This window comes from Anser cygnoides, chromosome 6 (assembly GCF_040182565.1).
Source record: "Anser cygnoides isolate HZ-2024a breed goose chromosome 6, Taihu_goose_T2T_genome, whole genome shotgun sequence".
NCBI classification, from domain to species: Eukaryota; Metazoa; Chordata; class Aves; order Anseriformes; family Anatidae; genus Anser; species Anser cygnoides.
The window spans coordinates 40,712,407-40,726,033 of record NC_089878.1 but is presented as its reverse complement, the minus strand read 5'-3'; the positions used below and the strand labels follow the sequence as shown (position 1 = coordinate 40,726,033).

The window sequence follows — 13,627 nt, the reverse complement described above, 5'->3', positions numbered from 1 at the left end:
CACAAGAAGGTGGCAGGCCGCAGGCTGGTGCCACTGTCTTGCTTGCAGACTGCACTACGCTGCGCTGCTCTCCTGCTCCCCAAATACAATCACCCTTCCCTGGGAGCACAGCAGAAACAACCAAGAGTTGGGTGCTTAGGACTGACAAATCTTCCTGTTAAATTACAGGCTGAACTGTACGCACATCTGAGAGTACTTAATGTATACTGTGACTAGCAACAAGTCCTTACTGGGACTGCAATAAGGAACAAGTCCAACTGTAACATGTCACAGAGTTACTGAGAGCAGCTTGCTAACTTTAGTAAAATTGCAGGGATCACTATAACACTTTTTTTTTTTTTTAACTATGAGAAAAAGGTCATCCTATCTTGCTCACACTGCTTCCTTTTGATTCTGCCATCACCTCGTGGGTGCAAACCTGGCCCTGGCCACTGTGGCTGCAAGTCACTGACACTGGGGTCTTCAAAGCCAGTAGAAAGCACCCCACCAGCTGGTTTAATGCCTAATTCCTGGCAGAAAGAGGTCTTTAACATGAAGCACTACATATGGTATAAAGTGTCACACATGCTTCACGGCGACCCTACAAATGGCCAATATGACCAGGTGGGAAACTCCTGCTCTCCCCTCACCTACAAACAGGATTGTGTCATATTCGAGGCACTGGGCATGAGTAGTGCAAGGGAGACTGCACCAACCATATCTGAACTGCATTTGTTTCGTAATTAAAAATAGACCTTCCAACCAAAATGACCACCCACTTGCCACAGGCTTTAAAGAAATAGATACAGAAGTATTTTTTGTATCAAGTACGTAACCAGCCAGCTCATCCTTGTCACGTCCCTCTGTCTTTCACGTGCTTCCAACGTGCAAGTTGGCATTGGCATCTGTGGGTGCCAGTAAGATCTTCCTCTCTTGCTGTTTTCTGCTGTGCTCCAGGGGAAGTGGATTTGGTGAATAATCATACACATGCACATTGAGGAACCAAAGTGGTGAAAACTACTGCTATTTTTATCTACAGATAAGGACAGACAGCAGCTGCAGTGAGTCTCTCCCACACTTCCCTGTCTGTGATTTTGAGGATGTTGGCCCATGTACAGAATATGCATCTTGATATTGCAGATGCAGCTATCCTGCCACATACAAATAGCACACCCAACCAAAGGCTACTTTCCTACTGCCATTGCTGTGGTAGAAGACATTTCTTGAAGGCAAGTCAACTGAAACTAAAAAAATACGAGAGTTATACTATGCAGTTTAGAATATTAAAAAATTGCGCTGTGGTAATTTTAGGCCAAGGATCATACACATCACAACGCTGCGTGTGACAGCAGGAACAGACACAGTAAGTAGAGAAACCCAAGTCTGCTGATAATAAAGAGTGCTCACCATGAAGTCTATATTGTTGTCTTCATTTCGGAAGTGCTCCATCAGCTTCTCAAAGCGCTGTTTCTCTCCACACACCTATAAAAGAATCACCACGTGTATGTTAAACTGCAATTGGCAAGAGAGAGTATTAAAAACATTTAAAAAGCAGCTTCTATGCTTGCTCAGAATCTCTCTGTCCACGTTCCCTCTCTTGTTACAAATATTCTTCTTCATGACAAATCCAGCTGAGGATTCACAGCAATACCTGTTCTCCAATTGTAACTTTTCATAGCTCTTTTCCCCCTAAAAATTTAGGGATACCCACCGCGTGTACAAGTGTTACAACAGAGTTACGCTAGGCTATGCCACAGGAAGACTTGGCCTCTCTTACAGCTCAGAATTGGTTTTCCACTGTAACATAATGTAATTAGGAAGAAGACCAAATTACAGAGAGGAAAAAAGGAAAATCATCACAGGCTAAATGAGGAGCGAAATGCATCAGCACAACGATCAGCTGCTCAGAATTACAGAGCTGTAATACAGGGGTGCTGGCAGGAAACACATCCAACTTGAGGGAGAAATAAGATCAAAGATAAAGTAGGTCTCAGTATATTGCTTAAATCTTATTACTCCCCCATAGCTTCTCTGGCTGAGTCCTCGTTTTCTCGGCAGACAAATGATCTGAGTGATTCCCAACAAACTCACAAAACACTAAACGCACTGCAAAGTGAAAGGGAACGTGGAGTGGGCACCGCTGCCCTCCTTTTGTTCGAAGAACAAAACCCTTGGTGAGCCCATGAGGCTTCTTTCTTTCTTAACCAGACTTCAGGCAAACATCTGGGGAGTGCTGGATGCTACTGTGAGGCGGACACAAATGAATCAGCACGATTACAACCCCAGGGAGCCAGCCACTTCACAGAGCGGTAACTCCGGCAGCTACCACCGCGGCTCCTCATTCCAGATCTGAGAACATCAGCTGCTGCTTCCCTCAAGAGCCAGCTCATCATGCAGCATTTACGTGAAATTAGCCAATGAATGGTAATTAGGATTGGTGGGAGCACTGGGTGCTTCTTTGGGAACTAAGCCCTCTGGGGCGAGGATTGCTTCTCTGGATGCATTTCTACAGTGCCTCCACAGCAGGACCACATCCCTGGCCCAGGTTTCCACCTACTCCCCCAAAGCAAATTCTTTCCAAAGTATGCATTGCTATTACTAATCCCCCCTCAGCTTTCTCTTTTTAGCTGTCTCTATCTTGCAGTATTTATCTCCACCAAGAAGGCAGACCTCGCTGAAGTCGGCGGGAGGTTTTGCACAGTTTAATGGGACCTAAACTCAGCTGATCGCTGGATTTGCAAAGCACTGCCTGTGGTGGACTGCTGGGTGCTCCTTCCCCTGCTTTCTGCTGTCTGTTACGACCGAAGGAAATCTATTTGCAGTGCACATGACACACCTTCTGTCATTCCCATGCAAAATTGTCATAACTGGGTTATTATTCATGTATCTGTGGTCCGTACCTGACGTCAATGGGATGTCTGTCACTGGATCTCTGTACGAGGTCAGTGACAATGGTTATGACGGACTATTTGCTAACACTACCATCGATATTCACGGCCGCAGTGCCACAGCTTGCAACTAATGGGCTCGGTGCTGGCTCAGCAACTGCACGCATCTGCTAGGCAGGGTGCCGAAGGTGTACACCAGCACTGGCTAAAACGGTGTTTAAAATGCAGCGTGTTTCCAGCTAAACCTCAGACTCAGAAGAAATACTTCAGTAACAAAGCCCGCACCCTTGTGAAAAACAGACCGTGCTCGTTGGTCAGGCAAATTGTCACAATCATAAACCCAAAGGACTCAGCTCTCTGTACAGCCTGCATCATGGAAGGGGTTTCAAAGCACTCAACACTCTTACGTGGGCTGCTCCACTCTGCCTGTAAAACACACGTTAAGGCCCAAGATACAGTGAAACGGAGCTGAGACAGACCCACTTGGATGCAGGAAGTCTTGCTGTGCTGTCTGGCCCGCAGCTGTGCAGTGGGAGAAGGATGCAAGACCTGTCTCTGCTTAGCAGAGCAGGGCCCTGGGACATGAAAAGGACAGGTGGGTTTGGAGAGACACCGGTCATTCAGCTTCAGGCTTTAAATCTTCCGTCTAACTCCAGGGTTTTCTTCATGGGTAATCTTCTTGAAGCCTTCCAGGAATCATCTTTCGCCAGGAGATCAAAGCCCAAACACTGTATACAGAGTTAGGGCAGCTCCAAAATGTTTCTAACCAAAACCGAGGGCAAACGAGTGAGTTCCTGCTCCTGCCCCGCAACACACTGCGGGGTGGTGGCACAAGAGCTGGCCTCACTTAGGAGACTTAGGCTCTGCAAAGCCACCAGATGTCCAAACTCAACTCCAAAATGGCCAGAAGCGCCCTTGGGAAGATACAGAGACAGATACAGAGCTCATCGTGAGCATCTGGCTGAACAAGTGTGCATTTAAAAGCAAAAGCTCAAATGAGTGCTCTCCGGCAGGGACCAGAGCATCTCTGCATTACTCTCTGCGCGCAGAACCAGGAATGGTTTCTGCGCAAAGAAGCTCAGCTTCAGTGAGCATGCAGCAACCTGACCTTCCTCAGGGACTCACTGTGAGCACCCTGCCAGGCACCCTCTTACCGAGGGCCGTCAGACTCACTCCTTGCTGCCCGGGAAGAGGCCGGCCGCTGCTGCTTCGTGCACGCCTCCCTGGGCCACGTATGCTCCCAGGCAGAAGCAGCACGCCCTTCAGCAGGAGAAGGGATGAGTCGCTGCAAAGAGACTCATTTCCCCCAGGAAGAGCCAAACCCAGGACCTGGCAGGGCTTCAGGGACCCACTTGCACTGTAAAGATCAAAGGCAGCAGCTGCCCGCCGATGTAGTTTGATTTCAGAGGCATACACTGGGCCTGATCCAATTCCCTCTCAAACCAAACCCGAAGAAGCCTCTCCTTGATTTGCGCCACAGGCTGCTTAGCTGTGCTCATCCCTGCATTATTATCCAAGCCATTTTTTTCCTGCTATAGTAACTGGCATGGTATTTCAATTCAACCAACAGCAAGTCCTTCCTACACTCTTCGTACCCTCCCATTACCACAAAACAGTTGGAGTCAATACAACGAAAGAAAAAATAGGTTCGTCTCAAGTTAGAGCTCTTTAAACAATTACACCTCTCCTGTAGCCACTTCGGACAAAATGGAGAGGACTTAAACAAGATCATGTACTATGGAAATAAACATGACAACGGCACATAGGATCACTCAACAAGACAAGCCAGAAGGACTGATTTCTGGGAAATCTAATGTAAACCGTTCCACATGGATGAGAAAAGCTGACATAAACAACCACCAGCCATTTAGCGTTGACTAATTAAATCAGGGAGCAACTTGACGTGACAGAAGCCCGGCAGACAATTGCCAATCATGGGAATCCAGCAGCCCCGGCTGGCTGGATTCGGCAGCTGATAGCAACAGGAAAAGCACCAACAACCTGTGGCTTTCAGCGGCTGCTTGCAGATATTTCACACTATCATCAGATGAGTCAGTGCTGGGAACATGTGTGCTTCAAGAGAGACAGTGAGCTGACTTTCACGAAATGATATAATTTATCCTGGAAGATTAAAGAGAGCGAAACTGTAGATGAAGCCTACAGCCTGAAGATTGGCCGAAATCCAAGGCGAATGCTGAAATCAAATCCCACCGCATAAAACCATATGTTGCCATTTATATTTGAATAAATTTCCAAGGTCTGTCATTTGCATTGGAAGTACGGCTGGGACTAAGAAAGACCGATCTTTCTTTTATTAGCATCATTCTATGTATGAAGAAAGATTAAATGGGTTACCACAGCTATAATAAGCCTCTGTCTCTACTTAGGTTGTGAAAAAATCTTTTTAGGTTGCGTTAAGCCCACGTCGTTCTGGAAGAACAATGTGGCTTTATGGAGAGCCACCCACGAAGGGTCCTTTCTCTGGAAGGGCTCTGGGTGCTAACGAGGTAAGCCCTTTGCGGACGCATTACAAAGGTACAAAGCAGCGCTGTAAGGAAGCAAAAGGATCTGTTATGAAAAATGTTGTGACAATTGCATCCGTATCCACCTGGCAGTGCTGTCAGGTCGCGCAGTTCGCATCTAGACCACCCAGGAGCAAAGTTCAAAGGCGGCAGCGCTCGCGCTGCTCCCGCTCACGTGGCCTTTGGAGAAAGGCAGCTGGGGCAGACAGCACATGGCAACAGGGCTATTTTGAAAAAAGGGCCACGTTTTCATACGCAGTGTCAGACAAAGTGAAAACCCAGGCTGACTGAAGCACATCATCCTCCTGCCCCGGGTAATTATCTAACGACACAAAGCGTCACCTGGGGAACCGAGCTTGCGACCAAACCTCACCACCAGCCAACGCAGCGAGCTCCGTATGGAGACGGCAGGGAACGCAAGCTGTATTTTCAGGCTTTCAAGCTGCAGCTTTGTTGGCCAACAGTGCAAATCGCACACTACGAGCCACAGCTGCCAGACCTCTATCTCCTCCGCATCTGGAGGACCGATGCTCGCACGCCTGAGACACGGAGCCCATGCAGCCCAGGAGCTGCCTGCTGCAGCCGCCCCAGTGCGAGTCGCTTGTTACTGAAGGGCTAAATTTGAAACACACAAACCTTAGCAGAGGCTTTGCAATGCAGCACCATTATCTGTCAGTGCGAGTGTTCAAGTGACCATCTAACCATGTGGTGCCCAAAGGTTATTTTAAGCTGCTGCCTGCTCCTTCCACAACCCTCTGAGAGCAGTAAGAGCCACTGATCTCATGCGAGGAGCATCACTGCAGGGCACACATGCACTGTGCACGTGAACACAGCCCATACTGGGTGCGGTGTTATAAACAGCCTGATGTATATGCAACCAAAAAATTCATGCGACCCTTTGTAAACCTTTCCTCCTGTCTGTGCTCCTTTGTCCCGGCGGCACAATGATCGCTTTCTCTCCCCCACAACAGCCCACTGTGGTCAGCAGATCCCACCACGGGCAAGCAGCGCTCAACAGGAACACTTTGTTTTGACTGATCATGCTGACATTTTTGCAGTTCACTGAAGAACAAAAAATCAATTTTCTCATAAGTTACTGGTTAAGTAAACAGTTACTTAATACTTACTAGGTTAAAATACCTCTTACTTCTCTACCAGCAGGGTTAAGGCTCCCTGAAAATACTGCTGCAGTAGAAAAGACAACAAATGTATTTACATTTTCCAGCGCTTGCAAACTGTTTCTTCTAGCACTGAGTTATTATAATGGCCTGTAAGAATAACCCGGCTCTGCTGTTTTCAGTGCTGTCACTCATTATTCAAATAGAGAAATCTGACCCTGAATTCAGTATTGTGAAAAGTTAGGGCTGAACAATATTGTCTCACTTCGCTGGAGTGAAAACCGAGGGAGGTAAACAAAGAGGTTCATTTGCCATGCCTCGGCTTTCCAGCTCGCTGCACAGCAATCCAAATGAATCCTGCCATTATACGCCCGGCATCGCCGTCGTGAGTAGACGATGTGCGATGGGACTGCAGTTCTGCTCACCTGTCAGATACGGCAGAGCAGCGAACAAATAAGTCAATTAAACTGGTGTTAAACCAGAGGAAGTGCCAGCGTCCCAGACCGTGCTCCTTCCTCACCCGCGGGCCTGCAGGGAGCTATGCTGACTCTTCTCGGCCGAGCAGACAGGAAAGTTCAGACGCTGCGATAACCACAAAATGAGGAGCTTCCCAAAAGTTTCCTGGATTATCTGAATTCCAAGTGTATTTTTGGCACTTCCTCTTGTCTTAGAGCAAAATGAGGTGGTCTTCTGAGAAATATGGTTCATCTTAGAAAAAGCACCTCTATTCTTTTTTTATTTTAAAACTCTAAAATTATTTCCCATATGGAGAAGCACACAAGCATCCACTCACCTTACTGAATTCAATTATTTTGGTATATGCTTATATAATAAGCAACTTAACTGCTTCGCTGGGTTAGAGCCAAAGTCGGGAAGTGTTTCCTGCAGAGAGCCAGGATTATTTCTGGCTGGCTTTCTGTCTCGCAACCGATCGCAGTCAATTCTTCTGCCTCCTCGGTTTGGTTTAAAACTACAATTATGCTTATTAAAAAAAAAAAAAAAGAGAGTGGTAGAGCCCTCTGGTCTTTTCTCAGAAATACTTAGCTGTTATTTAAGTAAAGCCTATGTTCAAAATGGAGATTAACAAAAAGCTGAATAAGGATCTAAGATTTTGCTCCTTAAAATGTTAGTTCAGAATGCTGCAAAGTATATCCAAAAAGTGAAAAACTGCTATTTTCAGATCTTCACAAAAGCTGAAGAAATTAGTATTTGCAAAAAAAAAAAAAAAGTCTTTGTAACTGTTTTCACTGTGCAACACATCAGAGCTGTTGGGTTTGGACTTTTTTCAACAAGTAAACTTACTGAAGTTGTTCACTTACTGGCTACTACACTTTTGGTAAATAAAAAGCTTATGAAGAATGCAAATTAAACAGCTAATTAGAAATGCTGCAAAAAATAAAAAGAAAAAAGAAGCAAGGCCAAGACGAGCTGGAAAACAGCTTTTTGCATTCATAGCCTCAACGAGTTTTTATTTAGTTCTGCTTAACGAGAACTTTTTTGTTGGTTCTATTTCTGGCCAATCTCACCAGACTTCTCCACCAGCCTGCTCTGCAAGCACAAGGTCCTTCAACCTAGCCCAACAGGCAAAGGTGTATATCTTTATATACGCACATATATGTGTATGTATGTATATAAATACAGATATGTAACGGGCAAAGCGTTATGAGACCTCTGCTGGGAGCGCACAACCTTCCAAAATTGCACGGTGGAGCAGCAGCAGCCCACACCCCAGCTCAGGACCGGCCCCAAGGATCCCGAGCCGTGGTTGCCATCTGGGCACCGCCACGTACACTCGCAGTGAGCCCAGCAAAGGCACGGTGCCCAGGCCGGCAGCTCCCTCCCGCAGGGCTGCAGCTGCCCGCAGCCAGCCCCTGAGCCTGCCTGTCTTGTCAGCAGAGGGGATGCCCGGAGGTGATCCCCCATCGGCAGCAGGCTCCCATCGTGCTCGCCTCACACCACCTGGGAGCAGACAGACAGGAGCTGCCCCCTGTTCAAAGATGTTCCGGTCTTCGGCAGGATACCAGCCAGGTCAGCTGGGAGAGCAGACGCTTCTCAGCAAGCTGCAGGCTTGGTTCTTCTCCCGTTCTCTGTCTCAGCCCTGTACAACATTCAGCTTCCCACTAGCACCAAGTGCAGCAGAACGTTTCCTGCACACCCGCCCTCAGCACAGAGGCATGCGAGCGCTACCTGCTCACTGGCGCCTTTTTATTACACTTAAGCGACCTTCTCAGGTTGCAGAACCCCGTCAACACACAAGCGTCCTCCCTGCAGAAGGCAGCAGTGGACAACGCTGATTACGGCCCGATGTCGGGAAGATGCCACAGCGCAGGGACACTTTGACTGACGCTCGCTTTGTGCCCCGAGCGGGTGGCGGGTGGCTGCCGCGGCGGCAGCAGCACAGCCTCCAAGTCACGTCCGTGCAAAGCGAGTGTGAGTGCGTGAGAAGCCGCACACGTGCACCGTGTTGGCTCCCACGGCCCCTGATGGCCACGCGCAGACTCACCAGGACAACGAGGTGCCCAAACCCAGCGCACCACCGCCTCTGCGAACCCAGAGCAGCATGCCCGCTTCAGGAAGCAGTACACCATGAAATAATAGGAAAACAAAGGGTTTACTGTTGGCAGCAAAAGACAGCAGCTTAATTCTCTGTGCACCCACACATACAATCACACTATTAAAATGAATCGACTACTCTGAAGAAGCATTAGGAAAATATATCTTGTTTTCCAATGGTGCACTCCGCCTGCTTCAATGTAAATGGGGCACAGGCTCCCAGCATCTGGTCTGTGACCCCCGCAGCTCCTACAGAGTTGTCTTGAGGCTAACTTTACTCTCATTTTCTCCCCCTGGCATTCTGTTAAAGTGCATTTGCTCATCCTGTAACACAAATCCCAGGCAACTCGTATAAAACCGTGTAGCCAGTTCTCACAAATCCATGGAAACAAGCACAAAGGACCTGGGAATATTGCTAAGGAAGCCCGGTTGCAAGTGGGTAAATGCAGGGGTCGGGGCAGTGCTGAATAGCTCGTCCAGCCAAGGCTGCCATTCCCCCTTTCAAACAGCATTTTCCTTCAGCGCGAGATGCTGGGAATAAGCGGTGGCTGCAAACAGAACCGGCAAAGGGCCAGAAACTATCAGACAGATAAGGAGACAGCAAACGCCCCTGGCTATCCACGTGGGTTTCGTGTGGCACAGGAACTCCCCGTTATTTCCCCTAAGTGCAGCAGGATTCAGCCAAGCATCCTACAGAAAAAGGAAGCTTTGCACAACGCAGAGCGTGAGTGGCCCCGAGCACACCCGGCGCCACTTTCTGTACGTAAAGACAAAGCTCGTTTTAACTTTCTTTCCCGTTTGCTCCAACTAGAGACCTCCTGAAAGGGGATGAGCTACATCTGGCCTGGAAACTGGGAACAATTCACCCAGCGCCTGCACCGGCCTGGCAGGAGGGACCGAAGGCAGGAGGTGCCCTCAGAGGCTGGAGGTCGCTGTCCTGCCGCTAGGGAACAGCTCCCAAAGCACGGAGCGGGCTGCAGAAGCACCACGAGATCAGCCTTCACCATCCCCTGCTTATCCTCGACGTGCAAGCTCCTGTCAACACGGCAGAGAACACACAGGGGAAACACAAAGACAGATGAGAAGCTAACACTGACGTCTCCCTGAAAACAACTAATTTGTTCCGTGCCATACGGACAAGGACTGCACTGTAACTGCCTCCTGCCTTCAGGCAGAACAAGGAGAAGGTATTCCACAGCTCTGTCACTCGCTGCATTGAAGCAGGGGCTCGCCTTTCCCAAAATCAGTGTGACTGTGCAAAGCCTGGCTTCCTCACCTTGCACAAAACCCTGCCTCTCCGTGCCCCCACCCCACGCTGCCCCTTCCCTGCCTGCTCTCTGTTTCCTGGCAGTAACAGCAGTTCTGGGTTTTCTCCGTTGAGTTCTGCTATGTTCAGTTCCTTCGCCAGCTCCTAGGCTGCTGCACGCTCTTGGTGGCCTCAGGACATCCATGTGTTTCCATTTGCAGAAGCGACCCGCTCAACTTTATCCTAATTATTTGCTGAAAAGGCAGCACGGGGCTTTGGCTGCAACGCGCAGTGCTGAGCCTGCTGCAGGGGGAAGCGCCCTGTGCACGGGAACCAAGGATTGCAGGTGAAGTAAGCGAGCAAGAACGATTTCCAAGAGACACCTTAAGAAAACCAACTGTCCATTTGAAAATCCCGACCTCAGCCAGAAAAAGCTGGCCTGTAAAATCATTTTCAAGTGAAAAGCCATTTTCGAAAAGAATTCTTGACAAGATTCAGATCAGCTGTGGTTTTCTAGCTCAGGCAAACCCTGAGAGCCAAATCCTGTTCTCATTTACATCAGAGCAAAGCTCAAAGCCTAATGAAATATTTGATGTTCACCCCGATGCAAATGAGAGCAGAATTTGGTCCGAAATATCCTGTTTTCTCTACTGACTTTATTACAGGGAGAGCATTAGACAGGAGTTCAGGTTTCTTTTGAAGTTATTTTATGGCAAGGAGATAGGGTGGCAGAGATCTCGTTCAACAAGTCTAATCTGTCCTAAATATGTATGCTGCGTCTGATGAAAGAACCACAGGGAAGCTGAGGCGGCCCTGGGATGCATACTTAGAGAAGCCACACGAATATTATTGAGCTTACAGTAATTTAAAGTGGAAGTATCCTGCTAGAAATTTAACCCTGGACGCTTTACGTGTCGGTAACTCAGAGGTTTCTCATAGACCAGCTGAATGAATTACAAGCAGAAAGGCTTGAAACCACTACCGAAAGTTGCCCAGGAGGAAACCGGAAAACAACAGTACAGAGCAAGAATAGGCAGGATAACCGGATAAACAGAACAGCTGAAGGCAGAAATCAGACAGGTAAGATTCCCCTCCTCGCACACCCGCTCCACCTGCAACACCCAGCAGGTCCACAGAACAACTGGCGTCATCAAGCACAAACAGCAGAGGAATAAATAAGTAATGGAAGACAAACTGATTGGGCTACGTAACGATTTCTGAGTGTCAGCAGGAGGAAAAAGACGACAGAAGGAAAGGAAGGAGCAAAAACTTGACTGCGGCTCTAGGAAGGAAAGGGAGCAAAAGGGACCTTGCCCATCCCTCCCTGTGACGTGCACGAGGGCCTGCTCACCGAGCCCCACACTCCACCCCAAGCGGCATTTCTGCTAGTCGTTTGCCAGACTTATCTGGGATCCCTCACGCTGTGCTCCCTAACGAGTCATGTTTCCTCTCTAACAGGGTAGTAACAAGGCATGGAGAATTTACGCCTGGAGTATTAACGCCGCACTTCCACGCATTTAGTGCTTCTCCTATTTAAAGCTCTTCTCAGATGTTACAGAAGTGTTCTCACAACTATCCTATTTGCATTCGCTTCCATCATTCCTTCGTCTCACAAAGCCACGCTGACCACCCCTTTCGTTGGTGTAACCCAAAAGTACGGCTTTCTCCACGGTCACAAAATAATCTCAGCCTGAATTAAGTTCACTCCAGGTGAAGCCCCGCCAGTGGCCGCGCCATTCCCAGCAGCTCTGTTCTTAGGCAATGCACACCAAGGCTCACATTTCGGACGGGTCTGGTCTTGCGCACCCGAGTTTTCCACAAGAGGACCACACTGGAGATGACTTCAAACCTTTTGCTCCGGCTCCGTATAGCGGCAGGAACCTCAGCGCTACAGCTATGGTAGAGCTCCACGACATGCAAATGTTTACGGAGGATGTAAATCAGAGATCGGTATCTCTCTACCAGAAATAATTCCCAAAACACAAAAAGTAAAAAACCTGACAACTTGGCTCGTTGATCATCTGCATTAACCCGCTCAGAGCAACAGTGGCATTAAGCTAAAACCTGCTACATGTTTATACACAGTCCAGCTGGGACTCATCAAGTTTAACAATTTTTGAGCTGGTAAGACTAGATTCATTTTTTTCTTTGATAGTACATCCACACATATACCCAATATTCAAAATAAACTAGAATAGCAGCTTTCTTGTGCTTGATTCCCACAGCGGTAATTCTGAACATTCATACGATGTTCTCAATTCCCATTAACCACCGTATGCAAACGTGCTACTCTTGAACGTACACACATACGAATGACAGTTTTGCCCCAGTTGAGCAAACCAGAATACTTGTATTAATTTCAGCAGAGTCAGGGTTTTATCACAGAGGCTTGCTTTTGTAATTCCTTCACAAATAAAATTCTTGCTGATAGTAAAACCAGGAATTTTGCATTTCAAAGGCTTGTGTAAATTGCTCTGAAAATGGGAGCTGTAATCCACAATTCCTGGTTATTTCATCTAAGAACGTACAAAAGCATTCAGAAACAGAGGAACTGGAGTAAAGCTCTCCAAATCTCCATCAGCCCTCCTTTTCAGGGGCACAGCTCAACTGACCAAAAGGTAAAGGGAGTAATTCGCAGACTGGGTTCACCTTGCTGGGATTCCACTCTTTTACACAAAAGTGCGCAAAACAAAGGCACGACCACCGCTGTCTATGCAGTTCAAAGTGATTTTTGGAAAATCTACAGTTAATGGAAAATCCTCAGTCTAAGAAATTTAGATGGAAGAGAACGCTCTAGCTAACACACAGAGAGCTACAGATATGCACATCAAATCCTGATAAAGCAGAAAAACGTACCTCCTTGAAGTTATCAAACGCAGACAAAATGATTTCATGCCCTCCTCTGACGAGACAAACAGCGGCTAAGAGTTCTAAGACCAGGGCCTTTGTCCTGCGAAGAAACCAGACCGTGGCAATCAATGACAAGCATGTGCTGAGCACCTTCTACCTGTTTGCCAAGTGATGTGCAGATGCTGGGAGGAGTAGTTTGCATCCAGTAGTTTGCATTCAGTCTCTTGAAACGAGTAAACCTGCAGGATGCATAATGCTGAGCATCGCCTGATCCAGGGTATTTTGAGTCTCTGGGATCATGCGGCTCTCCCCCATTTTAATGCTTCTCAAAACATGCAAAAATTTAAATCACAAATTGTACTTGTGGAAATCCAAGCAAACCCATGGCAGAACATCAATCCGGTAAAGGCAGAGCATGTCAGCCTTCCACAGCGGGCACTCCCAGACGCTCGCCTGCACGAACTCGGCGAG

The 13,627-nt window shown here is 47.8% G+C and overlaps 1 protein-coding gene across 7 annotated transcripts in view; it reads right to left on the bottom strand.

Moving 5' to 3' along the window:
- FMNL2 (formin like 2) overlaps window positions 1-13,627 on the bottom strand; it is a 125,786-nt gene that overhangs the window by 24,397 nt on the left and 87,762 nt on the right. For all 7 annotated transcript variants that reach the window (XM_066999320.1, XM_066999319.1, XM_066999321.1 and 4 more), the window contains exons 9-10: window positions 13,163-13,256; window positions 1,387-1,461 (exon numbers count right to left, since the gene is read on the bottom strand). In XM_066999320.1, the coding sequence (XP_066855421.1) occupies window positions 1,387-1,461; window positions 13,163-13,256 (169 nt within the window). The remainder of the gene's footprint in view (window positions 1-1,386; window positions 1,462-13,162; window positions 13,257-13,627) is intronic.